The 17,424-nt window shown below is 47.7% G+C and overlaps 2 protein-coding genes across 3 annotated transcripts in view; one reads left to right on the top strand and one right to left on the bottom strand.

Moving 5' to 3' along the window:
* Positions 1-3,616, bottom strand: part of LOC146356286 (uncharacterized) — a 48,971-nt gene extending 45,355 nt beyond the window's left edge. Inside the window, exon 1 of the mRNA XM_084830047.1 lies at positions 3,334-3,616. The gene's annotated coding sequence lies outside the window, so the exon portion shown is untranslated. The remainder of the gene's footprint in view (positions 1-3,333) is intronic.
* A 4,671-nt stretch (positions 3,617-8,287) lies between these two features.
* On the top strand, positions 8,288-16,798 carry LOC146356285 (uncharacterized). 2 transcript variants are annotated; one of them, XM_084831418.1, is made up of 5 exons: positions 8,288-8,371; positions 8,517-8,539; positions 9,949-10,979; positions 12,275-12,401; positions 14,584-16,798. In XM_084831418.1, exons 3-5 carry the CDS (start codon positions 10,176-10,178, stop codon positions 15,927-15,929), a joined length of 2,277 nt encoding a protein of 758 aa, XP_084687544.1. In that variant the 5' UTR covers positions 8,288-8,371; positions 8,517-8,539; positions 9,949-10,175; the 3' UTR covers positions 15,930-16,798. The 2 variants fall into 2 exon arrangements, with proteins under 2 accessions (XP_084687544.1, XP_084687545.1); XM_084831419.1 differs by lacking the exon at positions 8,517-8,539 and having other exon boundaries at positions 8,324-8,371.
* The last annotated feature ends 626 nt before the right edge of the window (positions 16,799-17,424 follow it).

The raw sequence follows: 17,424 nt of genomic DNA, 5'->3' as shown, positions 1-17,424 counted from the left end.
AATGGACAAGCATGGGCGAACTTACTTCAGGTGACCATCATATCTACTACTGTGGGCAAGAATCCCCTAAAAGAAATGGAGTAGCGCTCATAGTCAACAAAAGGGTGGGAAAAGCAGTACTGGGGTACAATCTCAAAAACAATAGAATGATCTCAGTACGAATCCAAGGCAAACCATTCAACATCACAGTAATTCAAGTCTATGCCCCAACCACTGAGGCCGAAGAAGATGAGGTTGATCGGTTCTATGAAGACCTACAACACCTTCTAGAACTAACACCAAAGAAAGATGTCCTCTTCATCATAGGGGATTGGAATGCTAAAGTAGGAAGTCAAGAAATCACCGGGATAACAGGCAGGCATGGCCTTGGTGTACAAAATGAAACAGGACAAAGGCTAATAGAGTTTTGCCAAGAGAACACGCTGATCATAGCAAACACTCTTTTCCAACAGCACAAGAGGCGACTCTACACATGGACATCACCAGATGGTCAATATCGAAACCAGATTATGTCCTTTGCAGCCAAAGATGGAGAAGCTCTATACAGTCAGTCAAAACAAGCCCCGGAGCTGACTGTGGCTCAGATCATGAGCTTCTTATTGCAAAATTTCGGCTGAAATTGAAGAATGTAGGGAAAACCACTAAACCATTCAGGTATGATCTCAATCATATCCCTTATGAATATCCACTGGAGGTGAGGAATAGATTTCAGGGATTAGACCTGATAGACAGAGTGCCTGAGGAACTATGGACGGAGGTCCGTAACATTGTTCAGGAGGCAGCAACGAAATCCATCCCAAAGAAAAAGAAATGCAAGAAAGAAAAGTGGCTGCCTGTCTGATGAGGCTTTACAAGTAGCTGAGGAAAGAAGGGAAGCAAAAAGCAAGGGAGAAAAGGGAAGATATATCCAACTGAATGCAGAGTTCCAGAATATAGCAAGGAGAGACAAGAAGGCCTTCTTAAATGAACAATGCAAAGAAATCGAGGAAAACAACAGAATGGGAAAGACTAGAGATCTCTTCAAGAAAATCGGAGATCTCAAGGGAACGTTTTGTGCAAAGACGGGCATGATAAAGGACAAAGAAGGCAGGGACCTAACAGAAGCAGATGAGATTAAGAAGAGGTGGAAAGAATACACAGAAGAACTATACAGAAAATATCTTAATGTCCCCGATAGCCATGATAGTGTGGTCACTGAACTTGAGCTGGACATCCTCGAGAGTGAAGTCAAGTGGGCCTTAGGAAGCATTAGTAACAACAAAGCTAGCGGAGATGACAGTCTTCCAGCTGAGCTATTTAAAATCCTAAAAGATGATGCTGTTCAAGTGCTGCACTCAATATGCCAACAAATTTGGAACACTCAACAGTGGCCACAAGGCTGGAAAAGGTCAGTTTACATCCCAATTCCAAAGAAGGGCAATGCCAAAGAGTGTGCAAACTACCGTACAATTGCACTCATTTCACATGTCAGCAAGGTGATGCTCAAAATCCTACAAGCTAGGCTTCAGCAGTATGCGAACCGAGAACTACCGGAAGTACAAGCTGGGTTTCGAAGAGGCAGAGGAACTACAGATCAAATCACCAACTTTCGCTGGATCATGGAGAAAGCAAGAGAATTCCAGAAAAACGTCTATTTCTGCTTCATTGACTACATTAAAGCCTTTGATTGTGTGGATCACAACAAACTGTGGCAACTTCTGAAAGCGATGGGGGTACCAGACCACCTTACCTGTCTCCTGAGAAACCTGTACGAGGGTCAAGAAGCAATAGTAAGAACCAGACATGGAACAACCGAGTGGTTCAAAATTGGGAAAGGAGTACGACAAGGCTGCATATTGTCGCTCTGCTTATTTAACTTATATGCAGAGTACATCATGAGAAACACTGGGTTGGATGAATCACAGGTCGGAATTAAGATTGCCGGGAGAATTATCAACAACCTCAGATGATACCACCCTAATGGCAGAAAGTGAAGAGGATCTAAAGAGCCTCTTGTTGAGGGTGAAAGAGGAGAGTGCAAAAGCTGGTTTGAAACTCAACATTAAAAAAACTAAGATCATGGCATCTGGCCCCATCACTTCCTGGCATATGGAAGGGGAAGAAATGGAAGCAGTGACAGATTTTATTTTCTTGGGCTCCAAGATCACCGCAGACGGTGACTGTAGCCATGAAATTAAAAGATGCTTGCTCCTTGGGAGGAAAGCTATGGCAAACCTAGACAGCATAGTAAGAAGCAGAGACATCACTTTGCCGACAAGGGTCCGTCTAATCAAAGCTATGGTTTTCCCAGTAGTAATGTATGGCTGTGAGAGCTGGACTATAAGGAAGGCTGAGCGCCGAAGAATTGATGCTTTCAAACTGTGGTGCTGGAGAAGACTCTTACGAGTCCCCTGGACTGCAAGGAGGTCAAATCAGTCCATCCTCAAGGAAATCAACCCTGAGTGCTCATTGGAAGGACAGATGCTGAAGCTGAAGCTCCAATATTTTGGCCACCTAATGCAAAGAGAAAACTCCCTGGAAAAGACCCTGATGCTGGGAAAGACTGAAGGCAAAAGGAGAAGGGGACGGCAGAGGATGAGATGGCTAGATAGCATCACGGATGCAATGAATATGGACTTGAGCACGCTCCGGGAGAGAGCGCAGGACAGGAAGGCCTGGCGTGCTATGGTCCATGGGGTCACGAAGAGTCGGACACGACTGAACGACTGAACAACAACAACACTACTGGGGGGATGGGAACTGTAGTCCAATGCAATCAGGGGTTGGGAATTGCAGTCTGACACATCTGGGTGGGTTGGGGTTGTGGTCCGACACATCCGGAGGGGGATGGGACCTGTATTCTGAAATAGTCAGAGGGGGATGGGAGTTGTAGTCTGACACCTCTGCAGGAGATAGGAATTGTAGTCTGACAGAATCAGAGGGGATGAGCATTGTAGTCTGACAGAATCAGAGGGGGATGGGAACTGTAGTCCCACACACTAGGAGGGGGATGAGAACTGTAGCCTGACACATCTGGAGGGGATGGGAATTGTAGTTTGACACAGTCGGGCGGGATGGGAGTTGCAGTCAGACACATCCGGCGGGCACCAGGTTGGAGGAAGGTGCTGACAGAAGCTCCCTGATATGGGCGTCGCGGGGACATCCCAGCGGGCAGAGGCGCGGAGCCCGCCCCCTTCGGGGCTTTCAGCGAGGGGGCGCCTGCCAGCCGCAGCCCCCGTCGCTCTTCGCCTCCATTCTCCCGCTAGAGCCGCGCGCTCTCAACGCCCCCGCAGCCTCCGGCGTCGCGTGCCCCCGCGCCCTCCCTGCCCGGCACCAAGGGCACGTCGCACTCACCAGGTCCCCGGGCCGGGCCGGGCCGGGCGGGCGGGGGCTGGTCCGCCGGAGCGTGTGGGGCGATCCAAAGGCGCCCCGCCCGCGGGAAGGGGTGGCGGCGCCGCTTCCGATTGGCCATCCCCTCCTCCCCGGCCGCCTCTCTGGCAGTCCGGACTTGGACACCTTAACCCTTAGATGGGCTGCCCCCCGCCGCCAATGGGGGCGCGCCCCTTCCGCGCCCTGCCCCACCGTTTTGCCTGCAGAAGCGCCCACGGGAGTCCGCGATCTGACGTTGCCGGGTGCGGCTCCCTCATCCCCGCGCGACGCCCCCGCTCCAGGGGGAAAACGGATATTAGCCGGTGGTGCTTTTCCTGTGTGTGTGTGTGTGTGTGTGTGATGGGTTGGGGGGGTTGCAGAGGGGGGATATAAAGCCGGGGTGGTGCAGTGGTTAGGGCCTTGGCCTGGGACCCGGGAGATCCGGATTCTAGTCCCCACTCGGGCACAAAGCTCACCGGGTGACTTTGGGCCAGCCCCTGACTCTCAGCCTAACCGACCTCACAGGATTGTTGTGAAGATAAAATGTAGAGGAGGACCATGTGAGCCACCTTTGTTGTTCAGTCGTTCAGTCGTGTCCGACTCTTCGTGACCCCATGGACCACAGCACGCCAGGCCTCCCTGTCCCGCGCTCCCTCCCGGAGTGTGCTCAAGTCCATATTCATTGCATCCGTGATGCTATCTAGCCATCTCATCCTCTGCCGTCCCCTTCTCCTTTTGCCTTCAGTCTTTCCCAGCATCAGGGTCTTTTCCAGGGAGTTTTCTCTTCGCATTAGGTGGCCAAAATATTTGAGCTTCAGCTTCAGTATCTGTCCTTCCAATGAGCACTCAGGGTTGATTTCCTTTAGGATGGACTGATTTGACCTCCTTGCAGTCCAGAGTCGTAAGAGTCTTCTCCAGCACCACGGTTTGAAAGCATCAATTCTTCGGCGCTCAGCCTTCCTTATAGTCCAGCTCTCACAGCCATACATTACTACTGGGAAAACCATAGCTTTGATTAGACGGACCTTTGTCGGCAAGGTGATGTCTCTGCTTCTTACTATGCTGTCTAGGTTGGCCATAGCTTTCCTCCCAAGGAGCAAGCGTCTTTTAATTTCATGGCTACAGGGTTCATAGAATCATAGGGCTGGAAGGGGCCTACAAGACCATCGAGTCCAACCCCCCAACCCCCTGCTCAATGCAGGAAGCCTGATCCCCAGGCAGTTTCCCATCCAAATACTAACCAGGGCTGACCCTGCTTAGCATCTGAGATAAAGCCAGATATAAATGTAAAAAGTGGGAAATCAGTGCTGTGTTTGCTTGCCAGCCACCTGTTTCTTATTTCAAGGAATGGCTCGTTATTTAATAGCATCCTTTGAAATAAGGAACAAGTGACAAGGCTACTGAATTAGTGCTGCTGAGGCAAAGGGATCTACCCCCTCCAATAGCCCCGATCCCAAATCATTCCCCATTTCCTGCTGGTCTATAAGAAAGAAGAAAAATATGGAGCCCTCCAATCATAGAGCTCCATACAGTGTCGTTCAGCCTCCTCAACCTGGCACTCCGTAGTTGTGTTGGACAACACAGTCCATCATCCTCAGCCGGCATGGCCAGTGGACAGGGATGATGGGAGGGCACCAGGCCGTGGGGAGGGCGCAACAGTAGGAGAGCCGTGATTGGATCTACTACTGGTTTATCAAACTTTAATATCATTGGGTGGGGGTTATCACATCTGGACCACAGAGTGTGCTGCAGGAGTTAACCCTTTCCCACTGTCCATTTTCCCAGTTGAAATCTGCCACCTCTGGGAAAGCAGCAATTTGCTCCTTGGAGCAAGATACAGAGATAACATTATGTATACCACATTCTGAACCCATCATAGTTTCTGTGAGGCCTTCAAAGGCAGCCCCACATACAGCATGTAACAGTAGTCTAGCTCAGAGGTGACTTATGCACGAACCGTAGCTGGCATACTGGCCTGAAGCTGGAAAAAGGCCATCCTGGGCCATGCTGCCGCCTGGGCATCCAAGATCACATGGGCAGGAAAAGCTGCTGTGAAAGCCTTCTTCAAAAATTGTGTTTGTTTCAGTGCAGCCCTCAATCTCTGTATAGAACATGTGGGGCAGAAGGCCAACATTTCACCATGCTAGTTGAGATTCAAAGAGTGGTTAGGAGTCTGCTGCTTGTACTAGACATTATGATTTCTTTTTCTTCCTTTCTGTGTTTTGCGTTGGCTGGCTCTCTTCCTTGAGCCATCATCCAGAAAGGTTTCCTCTGCAAGAAACTTACGGCACTGCAGCTGTCCTCTGTTCTGTGGTAGATTGAGCCTCGGGGCTTCCGCATCACAGCAGGATACAGGGAAAAACTGTTAAGAATATAAGAACATAAGAAAAGCTAAGCTGGATCAGACTAAGAGTCCATCTAGTCCAGCATTCTGCTCACACAGTGGCCAACCAGCTGCCCACCGGAAACCCTCAAGCAAGACACGAGTGCAGCAGCACCCTGCTGCCCATGTCCCCCAGCAACTGGTGTACATAGGCAGACTGCCTCTGATACTGGGAGTACCATGTAGCCATCAGAACTAGTAGCCATTGATAGCCTCCTCCTCCAAGAATTTGTCCAATCCCCTTTTAAATCCATCCAAATTGATGCCCATCGTTACATCTTGTGGTAGCTTTCTCCACACTGCATAATTTTGTACACCTCTATCGTGTCTCCCCTTACTCACCTGTTCTCTAAGCTAAACAGTCCCAGACATTGTAACCTTTCCTCATGGTGGAGTTGCTCCAGCCCCTTGATCATTTTAGGGTGCAATCCTATGCATGTTTAGACAGAAAAAAAGTCCTACAATTCCCAGCATGCTAGGAGTTGTACGACTTTTTTCTGTCTAAACATGCACAGGATTGTACCCTCAGTTGCCCTGTTTTGCCTTTTCCCCAGCTCTACAATATCCTTTTTTAGGTGCGGTGACCGGGACTGTACACAGTATCCCAACTGTGGGTGCATCATAGATTTGTATAAAGGCAGAATAATACTGGCATATTAATATTTCTTGATATGATATTTATTGTGCTGGGGCAAATAACCAGGGATGTACATGGTTACGGATGCTCGTTTTTACATTTAAAATATATCATCATTTTCTACAAGAAAATGGTGCATATTCCCCAAACTCCATTTTATTCCTGTAGTCATTATGGTGCTTTGATTTAAGTGAGTTTATTCATTTACCAGATTTACATAGCGCTCTATATCTGACTGAATTCCCGAGCAATGAACAATAAAGCGGGGGGGGGGGGGGAATAAAAATACAGAGTTAAAATCTTTAAAATCAAATTATGGCAATAAAACCATGGCTGGATAGTCAGGGATGGCTTGTTTAAATAAAAATGTCTTTAGCGGGCACAGAAAACAAAATAATGTTGGTGCCTACTTGACATCAACAGGCAGTGAGTTCCACAGAGAGGGAGCCAGCACACTGAAGGCTCTACTCCAAGTGGACTCCAAATGGACTTCTGGCCCATGAGAAATCATCAGGAGTGCTTCATCTGATGCCCTCAGTGACTGGGCAGGCTGGTAAGGAAAAGGCGCTCTTTCAAATACCCTTACAATGCAAAACTGCACATGCTCAGAGTACTTCTTTAATTAGGGTTGGCAAACAATGTTCTCTCTAACGTATCAGGAATGCAGCAGCAGGTATAGAGCAGGGGATGGCAGTGGTAAGGGGAGAAGAGAAATCTTAGCTGAGTGCTTCATAACTGAAGTAATACGACCATCTAAAGGGGAGTTGCTAAAAGACTATTAAGCCCAAGGAAAGTGCAAAAGCTGGGTTGTAGTTAAACCTAAAAAAACCCAAGATTATGGCAACCAGCTTGATTGATATCTGGCAAATAGAGGGAGAAAATGTGGAGGCAGTGACAGACTTTGTATTTCTAGGTGCAAAGATTACTGCAGACGCTGACTGCAGCCAGGAAACCAGAAGACGTTTACTTCTTGGGAGGAGAGCAATGACAAATCTTGATAAAATAGTGAAGAGCAGAGACATCACACTGACAACAAAGGTCCGCATAGTTCAAGCAATGGTATTCCCCGTAGTAACCTATGGCTGCGAGAGCTGGACTGTAAGGAAGGCTGAGCGAAGGAAGGTAGATGCTTTTGAACTGTGGTGCCGGAGGAAAATTCTGAGAGTGCCTTGGACTGCAAGAACATCAAACCAGTCCATCCTCCAGGAAATCAAGCCAGACTGCTCACTTGAGGGAATGATATTAAAGGCGAAACTGAAGTCCTTTGGCCACATAATGAGAAGACAGGATACCCCGGAGAAGATGCTGATGCTAGGGAAAGTGGAGGGCAAAAGGAAGAGGGGCCGACCAAGGGCAAGATGGATGGATGATATTCTGGAGGTGACAGACTCGACCTTGGGGGAGCTGGGGGTGGCGACGGCCGACAGGAAGCTCTGGCGTGGGCTGGTCCATGAAGTCACAAAGAGTCGGAAGCGACTGACCGAATAAACAACAACAAACTAAAAAGTGCGCAGCTGCACCACTGACCAGAAGTCACAAGAATTTGGGCATCAATGAAACTAGGAAAAGGGGGGAAGATTTTTAAAAAATATTTTTATTTGCAACACAACAATAACAACTGCCACAAAAAAGCACACCAAAAAGGGGAAATTCATATCTTCATATAATTAACTTCTCCCTTGATACGTGTGTGCGCACGAGGGAGGATTTAACACTTCCATTTCAAATATATACATTAATATAAGCAGTCCATATGTCTAAATAAGCATCCAGACGTCTTTGACGTTTGTAGGAAATTAAAAGGCGGAGGATTTAATCCCGCTTGTGTCCCATTCAGGGAGAACCGCTCCGGCTCGGTTCTTTAATGGCTAAAACTACAGAGCGCTAATTCCTAGAAAGGAAGGAATTGAGAAGCACGGGGGACATTAATAGAAACCGTGCCTTCCTGTCCTTCCCTTCTATGGACCCGGCCATTGTGTGCCTTTGGAGAGAAAACTGGACCGGTGAGTTGAAGGCACTTTTGGGGGAAGGGGCTTGGTCTTGGGAGAGGGGCACGTGGAGTAGGAGGGAGAGACCACTGTTGGGGAAGGGGGACTGGAAAGGTTAGGAAAAAGAGGCTCATGAACAGTTCCTTCTCCTCTTTTGCAGGAAAAGAAGGTGCTGCAATAGAGGCAAGAATGCAAAGCAGAAGACGTTTTCCTCTCTTCATACAAAGAAGCCAGGCAGAATTCGCTCTCCTGTCGCTTTCCTTCAAGGCCCAGGACCGAATATTGTATCGGTCTTGTGTGTTTTATTGTTGTATGCCACCTTGGGAGGGTTTCTGCCCTGAAAGGCTGCCAAGAAATAGTTTAAATAATAGATTAAGTAATAATACATAGAAATGTCTGGGGTGAGTATGTGCTTAGGGTGGCCAAAGTATGTGAAGGAGGGACGCGCCTGTACATTTTAGGCTTGAGCAGAAGAGGGAGTTTTGTCAGATTTTATTTATGTTATTGATTTAAAAAATTTATTGGCCGCCTCTCAGGGCAGAGGCCCTCCCAAGGCGGCTCACAGCGATAAAATACATAAAAACAGCTAAAATATTAAAAGTGATAAAAACAATAAAATAGCAATAAAAGCAGCAATAAAAGCCCACAATAAAACCAGCAATAACAGCAGTCATATGAACAGAAGGCCATGGTAAAATAATACATTTTCAAGGCCTTCTTAAAAGCCTGCAATGAGAGAGCGTGGTGGACCTCTGGTGGCAACTTGTTCTAAAGGTGTGGGGCCACTGAAGAGAAGGCCCTCTCATGTGTGGCTACCCACCTAACTGCTATCATGGGTGGGCAGATGAGAAGGGCCTCTCTTTCTGATCTTAATGTGTGGGCAGGCTGATATGGGCCACATATGAAGCCGGTCCTTCAAGTCACTTGGTCCCAAACTTTTTAAGGCATTAAAGATGCTGCTTCTCTTTCCCTGGTGTGATAATAATAATATTTCTTAAGCACCCAGAAGAACACAAAGCATGGCACAATGTCATAGAATTACTAGGACCAACAACACACTCTGCCTGCAGAGTTAGATGCTGCACTTGCCATGAATTCCTCTTCTAAGATTGCAAGGGAGAGGAGCTCCCTTGCTGTCCTTGTTGGTCTGTAATGGAGCTGTGTTAGTGTGTTCCTAGCTCTGCTGTAGCTACTTGTTTGGCTAGATTGGTGTGTCCATGGTAAGAGGCGCTGTACTTTTGGGAAGCAAGAGTGGTAGAGGGTTTTGAAGTTGATATCATACCCCACTCTTGAGCTTCCCAGAGACATCTGGCTGGCCACTTCAGGGTGGTGGGCTGTGTGGACCTTGGTCCGATCCAGCAGAGCTCTCCTTAGACTCTAGACCTGGGGTGGGCAACTTGTGGCCCTCCAGATGTTTTGGTCTGCAACTCCCATCAGCCTTAGCTAGAATAGGCAATGGTGAGGGATCATGGGTGTTGGAGGCCAAAACATCTGGAGGGCCACAAGTTGCTCACCCCTGTGATTAACTTTGTTGCTCAGAAGCACCCTGTTCTTGCCATTCCCTCATTGCATTTTGTTTCTGTTTCCTTCAGTGCAAACAGTTTTGTCAGCGTTTAAGGAAAGATGTCAAGTTGCATATGAACCCTCTCTTTGGCCAGATACCTGATGAGATGAAGGTTCACTGAGAGGCGACTTCCCCTCTTCTGCTGCCATTATGATGGGGCTTCTAATGATGTAACTGCAAGCACAAAGTTAGCTGCTGGACAGACCTTTTTATTGCACTGGCAAAGGAGGACAGAGGGACTGAGGACCATCTCCAATGAGTGGCAATGGCTGCAGAGCAGGGGGAGAATTCCCAGCAACCCTGAATCTCCAGCTCCAAACAGCACTCGAGGAAGGCGTGAAGCCAGGGTTGAAAATGGAGCAGCAGGAATTATCAGGGCTGAAACCAGAGGTAGGACTGGAAGGTACAGGGGGCACCTCTCCTGCCTCCCAGATGGGGACACCCAGGCAGCCTCTGAGCTGGCCGGAGCCGCAACGCATTAAACAGGAACCGGGAGAGGAGCTGTCATCACAGCAGTGGGAAGCCCAGTGGCAGGAGTTCCTCAAAACAGTGCAGACACCGCACTCTGGAGAGGGAATCCCACAGTTGCCATGGGGTGAGACTTCCATGCCTTCCTTCGAGGAGGCAGTGGCCACCAGCCAGTGGACCAAAGAAGAGAGTGAGACCAGATCCCCACCTGGAATAGCCCAGGAAGTCAATTTCAGACCAGAAACTGCAGGCAGGAGCGACCACGGGCACCTGAAAGAGATCAAGATGGAGGAGGCCACCAGCTTGGAGGTGCAACGCCAGCACTTCAGGCAGCTCTGCTACCAGGATGCCCAGGGGCCTCGAGAGGTTTACAGCCAACTCTGGGAGCTTTGCCATCAGTGGCTGATGCCAGCGAAACACACAAAGGAGCAAATCCTGGACCTGGTGATTCTGGAGCAATTCCTGGCTGTCCTGCCCTCGGAAATGCAGAGCTGGGTGAAGGAGCGAGGTTCTGCGAGCTGTTTCCATGCTGTTTCCCTAGCAGAGGATTTCCTTCTGAGGCAGCAAGAGGCTGGGAAATTGGAACGGCAGGTGAGAGCATCTCTTCCTGATAGCTGTGAGTAGCAGAGTCAACAAAGAGACGCAGCATGTGGCTGTCTAGTTTGTAGGTCAGCGCCCTTTCTCGAAGGAGTCACCCTCCTTTTGTCTCACTCTGCCTTGCCTGGCATGCTGAAGATTCTTTCTGGTTCTGAGGCTGCTCCAGGAGGTGGCTGTGAATTTCCTTGAGAAAGCAGAAATGCTGGAATGGCCCAGACACAGATCAGCAGAGAGGACAAGCAAGAGGTAGAGAGGTGTTGGCGGATGTCGGACTGCTGGCTAAACACTGGTTCTGCCGGTAATCTTTGGTGGGGCTTGTTGAAGAGTCTGGTGTGACTTACAGCAGGGTTGCTTTATATAGAGAAAGTGTGGCAACACAGCATTTAGTATCGGAGGCAATAAACGCAGGCTAGAGCCAGTTTAGGAGAAGTTCAGATCAACTTACCTTATTAGTGTTTTTACACACATCATCAGACAAAGCTATGTAACACTGTTTAACTACAAGCACCCCCTAACGCTGGGTGTGTGAGTGTAAGTGGGTGAAGGCTTGAGATATGGTTACTTGCTTCCATTCCCGAGACACCGCACAACACTTGTTGCAGAAGCAAGAGGAGAAAGCACCTAAAAAAGAACAGTGCAGAGTTGGAAAAGGTGAAGAAAAGGGCAACTAAAATGATCAAGGGGCTGGAGCAACTCCCCGACAAGAAAAGGTTACAACATCTGGGACTGTTTAGCGTAGAAAAAGGGTGATTAAGGGAAGACATGATAGAGGTGTACAAAATCATGCATGGTGTGGAGAAAGTGGATAGGGAGACATTTTTCTCCCTGTCTCATAATACTAGAAATCAAAGGGGTCATTCCATAAACTTGATTGGTGGAAGAGTCAGGGCAGATAAAAGGAAGCCCTTCTTCACACAGCACATAGTTAAATTATGGAATTTACTACTTCAAAATGTTGTGATGGACACCACTTTGGGTGGTTTTAAAAGGAGATTGGACAAATTCATGGAGGAGAAGGCTATCAATGGCTACTAGTACTATGCTACCTCCAGTACCAGAGGCAGTGAGCCTACGTACACCAGTTGCGGGGGAACATGGGCGGGAGGGTCCTGTTGCACTCATGCCCTGCTTGTGGGTTCCTGGTCAACAGCTGTTTGGCCACTGTGTGAACAGAATGCTGGACTAGATGGACCCTTGGTCTGAACCAGCAGGGCTCTTATGTTCTAATGTCTTGCTTTGCAGGATTTGGATGAAAAATGTATTTCTCTCTCTCTCTCTCTCTCTTTCAGGGACTGGGAACCATTGAAGAGGTAATTGTGCATGTCACTGAAACAGAGCATTCCGTGCTAGATCCAGGTCAAAGTGCTGAGCGCAGGGAAGCCGGGCAGGAGAATTATGAAAACAAGGCACTCTTGGGTAAAGATTTATTTCTCCCCACCCAGATCGTAAAGGGAGAGAGAAGTGAGGACTTTTGCTGTGGGTTTTACAGGAAAATGTGAGCTAGCTCAGCTCTTGGGCTGTAATGTTTACATCAATGCAACTGTCAGCTGGGTTTGTGATTTTTGTACCAGGGACGCTGTTAAGTTGATTCAGGACAGACAGCAGAAAGTCAGTCTTTATTCACTAAAGGATTAACCTTTCCCAACTGGGTGCCTTCCAGATGTGTTGGGCTACAACTCCCAGCATGCTCCAGCCAGTATGGTGGCTAGGGGATGCTGGGAGTTGTAGTCCAATACATCTGGAAGGCACCTGGTTGGGAAAGGTTAATCCACAATGGTTTTGCTGTCTTTAAAGGCACATGATGAATTAATTGAGGTTTCTCCACAGCTATGAGACAAGCTAGCCCAATAGAACTTCTCACTGCTAGGTGTAGGAGAAGGCTGTTACCTTTGCGCCCTGCTGGTTTTTATTATTTATTTATTATTAAATTTATTAATCGCCCATCTGGCTGGTCACCCAGCCACTCTGGGCAATGTACAACATACAATAAAACAGTTAAAACAATAAAATTCTACAATAAAAACATTTTCTAAAATAGAAGGAACCCTAACCCACCCCAAATGCCTGCCTGAACAACCACGTTTTTAATGCACGACGGAAGCTCATTAAAGAGGGGGCATGACGGAATTCCCTAGGGAGGGAGTTCCACAGAGTGGGGGCCACCACAGAAAAGGCCCTCTTCCTCGTCTGCACCAGTCTAGCTGTCCTGGCTGATAGGACAGAGAGAAGGCCATCCGAGGCTGATCTTGTTAAGCGTCCTGTCTGGTGCTGCTGGAGGCGCTCCTTAAGATAGGCTGGGCCGGAGCCATATAGGGTTTTAAAGGTCAAAACCAACACCTTGAATTTGGCCTGGAAAACAACTGGTAACCAGTGCAACTCCTTCAGCACTGGAGTGATGTGATCTCGCCGGTGGCTGCCTTTAATCAGGCGAGCCGCCGTGTTCTGTACCAGCTGCAGTTTCCAAACCGTCTTCAAGGGTAACCCCACATAGAGCGCATTACAGTAGTCAAAACGAGAGGAGACCAGGGCATGTACTACTGATGGGAGCAGATGGTTGGGAAGGAAGGGGCGCAGCCGCCGTATCAGATGGAGTTGATACAGCGCTGTCCGGCTCACAGCTGACACCTGAGCCTCCATGGACAGCTGGGAGTCCAAAATGACCCCCAGGCTGCGGACCTGGTCTTTCAAGGGTAGCCGTACCCCATTCAACACCAGGTCAACATCCCCCAGCCTCCTCTTGTCTCCCACCAAAAGTACCTCGGTCTTGTCAGGGTTCAGCTTCAGCTTATTCCTCCCCATCCAGCCACTCACCGTCTCCAGACATTTGGACAGGGATTCTACGGCCAACCTTGGTGAAGATTTGAATGAGAGGTAGAGCTGCGTATCATCCGCATATTGATGACACTGCACCCCAAACCTCCTGATGATAGCCCCCAGCAGCTTCACATAGATGTTAAATAGCATCTATTGGGCTTCCCAGAAGTTGGGCTTCCCAGAAGCATCTGGCTGTCCACTGTCAGAAACAGGTCACTGGACTAGCACAGGGGTGAGGAACCTGTGGCCCTCCAAATGTTGTCAGCCTCCCAACACCCATCAGCTCCAGCCAGCATGGCCAGTGGTGGGGGATGATGGGAGCTGTAGTCCAACAACATCCGGAGGGCATAGGTCCCCCGCCAGTGTGTTTGTGTGTTGGTATTTCGAGGTAGAGCTCCCCTGTAGATGAAGGTTCCACTTAGCCGTTAATGCCAAATGGCAACTGATGGAGCTCTCCACCATGAATTCGTCTGATCCTTTATAACATGGGTGAGGAACCTTCCCAGCTTTTGTCCTTATCTTTGTTCTTCCTGGACTAGATGCCTCTTTGCACCTAGACTGCCCTTCTTTCCTGTCTTCAAACTTTTCCAGACTACTAGTGCGGGGAACTGATTTTTTTCTGCCTTCCACACTGGCTCTCAGTTAATGCTGTTCATCAGAGGCTATTAAATGTGTGACAATATGTGCCTCCCCACTGTCTTTCCTATGCTGTTATTCACACAGCTATTAATTAGGTTTGTTCTCTGATTTGAGGCTCTATTTCTGTCTCTCTCTATTCCTGCAGGTGATAAAGAGGATGAAAAGCAGGGTGGAGAAACCAAAACGAAGCAGACATGGAGGAAGAAATCCATTGCTTCTGAAGGCCTTGACTTGCATGAGATTCCCATCCAAGAAGAATGTTGCCCAGGAAACAAGGGGGATGAATTCCCTCTCTGTGCAAACATCTTAACTAGTAAAACAAACTGTAGTACAAATGCAAAAATGCACACAGGGGAAAAACCGTGCAAATGCTCAGCTTGTGGAAAGAGCTTCAGTAACAGAAAAAGCTACACTGTCCATCAAAGAATTCACACAGGGGAGAAACCATATAAATGCTCAGAGTGTGGAAAGAGCTTCAGGCAAAGGATACAACTTACTATACACCTAAGAGTGCATACAGGGGAGAAACCCTTTAACTGTTTGGAGTGTGGAAGGAGCTTCCGTTGTAGCTCGAACCTTATTTCCCATCAAAGAATTCACACAGGGGAGAAACCCTTTCAGTGTCTAACATGTGGAAAGAGTTTCAGCCGGAGCAAAAGCCTTAGTTTACATCAGAAAATACATAAAGGGGTGACACCATTTAAATGTGCAGAGTGTGGAAAGATCTTCAATAGGAGCAAAAGCCTTCATTTGCATCAAAGGATCCACACAGGAGAGAAACCATATACCTGTTCAGAGTGTGGAAAAAGCTTCAGTAGGAGTAAAAGCCTTACTCTGCATCACAGAAGTCACACAGGAGAAAAGCCCTATATATGTATACTCTGTGGGAAAAGGTTCAGCAGAAGCTCAAACCTGAGCTCACATCAGAGAATACACACAGAGGAGAAACCATATAAATGCTCAGTGTGTGGAAAGAGCTACCGTCACAGCATTACCCTTACTATACATCACAGAAGCCACACAGGAGAAAAGCCATATATATGCTCAGTGTGTGGGAAAAGCTTCAGTCACAAGCACCACCTTAATTTACATCAAAAAATCCATACAGGTGAAAAGCCATTTACATGCTCAGTGTGTGGAAAGAGTTTCAGTCACAACATAAGTCTTACAAGACATCACAGAATCCACACAGGGGAGAAGCCATATAAATGCTCTGAGTGTGGAAAGGACTTCAGTAGGAGCACCAATCTTAGATCACATCAGAGAATCCATACGGGGGAGAAACCATATACATGCACAGAATGTGGAAAGAGCTTCAGTCGTAACACAAGCCTTGCTTCCCATCAAAGGATCCACACAGGAGAGAAACCATATAAATGCTTGGAGTGTGGAAAGAGCTTCAGTCGGAACACAGGTCTTGCTTCTCATCAAGAAATTCATAAAGGGAGAAACCATATAAAAGTTCAAAGTATAGGGACAGAGCTTCAGTAATCACACAACCTATAGCTAATGTAAAAAAATCCACATAAAGGAGAATTCTGTGAAGCTGACAAATGTCTGAAGTATGGAGAGATGGTGCACAAATCTTCATTTCAAAGAATTCCTCCCCAGAAGAGAGTGTATACATAATTAGACTAGATATTTTCTGACCAATTGTTTTAAATGAGCAACAGAGGAGGTATGGCTCATATAAATGCTCAAAATATGTCCAAAAGAGCCATCTCCTTGAAACAACTTCAGTTAGAGCCAGGACCTCACAAGGGATCAGAGCGATCTTGTGATTAGACTTGTCCCTGGTCCCCTACGGCGAATAAACCTTGGTGACCACATGAATCCCATTGTCATTGAGCTAGAGCCATGGGTACAGCTGCCATCAGGGAAGAACACAAACCTATGGATTTTTTAACTAGTTTCATCCCTCCCGTGCCATTCTATCATGCCATTACATTGTTTCATGCTCCCCACTTACTGAAGTGGTGAGGAGCTCCAGGGACTACCCCAAAGGGTTTTCTTTCCTTTTCGATGAGAGGGCCCTGGAGAGCTCTGGCGTTATTGTGATATCTGTTTGTTTACAAATGAACACAGGACCTACAGTATCTGCTTGGGCTCAGTTATGTTCCTCCTTCCTGCCCATTACAATTCTGTTTTTGCTTTTCCCTGCTGGTTACCGTGCATTTGCTTTGTTTGTTATAAGAACATAAGAGGAACCATGCTGGATCAGACCAAGGGTCCATCTAGTCCAGCATTCTGTTCACACAGTGGCCAACCAGCTGCCCTCAGGAAACCCACAAGTAGGATGCTAGTGCAATAGCACCCTCCTGCCCATGTTCCCCAGCAACTGGTGTACATAGGCTCACTGCCTCTGATACTGGAAGTAGCATATAGCCATCTGGACTAGCAGCTATTGATAGCCTCATCCTCCATGAATATGTCCATAATAAAAGCCCCGTCTGGAAGCACCCTTGATGTGGGGTAGCCATTTTTGAAGCCAAGGTTTTCTGGGAGACAGCAGAAAGGCCAATGAGCCTGCGTTTCCAGTGAATCAAAGACAGCAGTTCACGAAGAGCGTGATGGATTTTTCCCCTCTTTTTTTAGTTGGACATAGGGAAAGCTGAGGGGAAGTACCAGTGCTTGTCCTTGAGAATCAGCATGCTGGAGGCAACAGTAGGGCTTCTTGATTATAAAACATGGAAGATAAGTGTGAAAGGGGCAATAAAACAGAGATCCTCCTTGGCAGCTCTGAGCCTCATTCCCTTTACCTTCCCTTCAGACACAGTAGTGCAGTAAGATAATTTTAGACCCTGGACTTGATTGTCTTCTGGTTGGGGGAGTGGAGAGCTCTTTAGTTGGTAATATGTATTAGTTCACTTATTTCAAAATGTGGTAAGTCAGCCCTTCTGCAGGGGGGGTGAGGATTCCTCCTGTTCATCCTGTGAATGTGTCCCCATCCTGTAAAGTGATACAGCAAGTGCAAAGTGATGCACAT

Source organism: Heloderma suspectum, chromosome 2, assembly GCF_057233095.1.
Source record: "Heloderma suspectum isolate Gila_16-S chromosome 2, 16-S_ref, whole genome shotgun sequence".
NCBI lineage: Eukaryota > Metazoa > Chordata > Lepidosauria > Squamata > Helodermatidae > Heloderma > Heloderma suspectum.
Note: the sequence above shows the minus strand (reverse complement) of the source record. Positions and strands in the feature narration are given on the sequence as shown.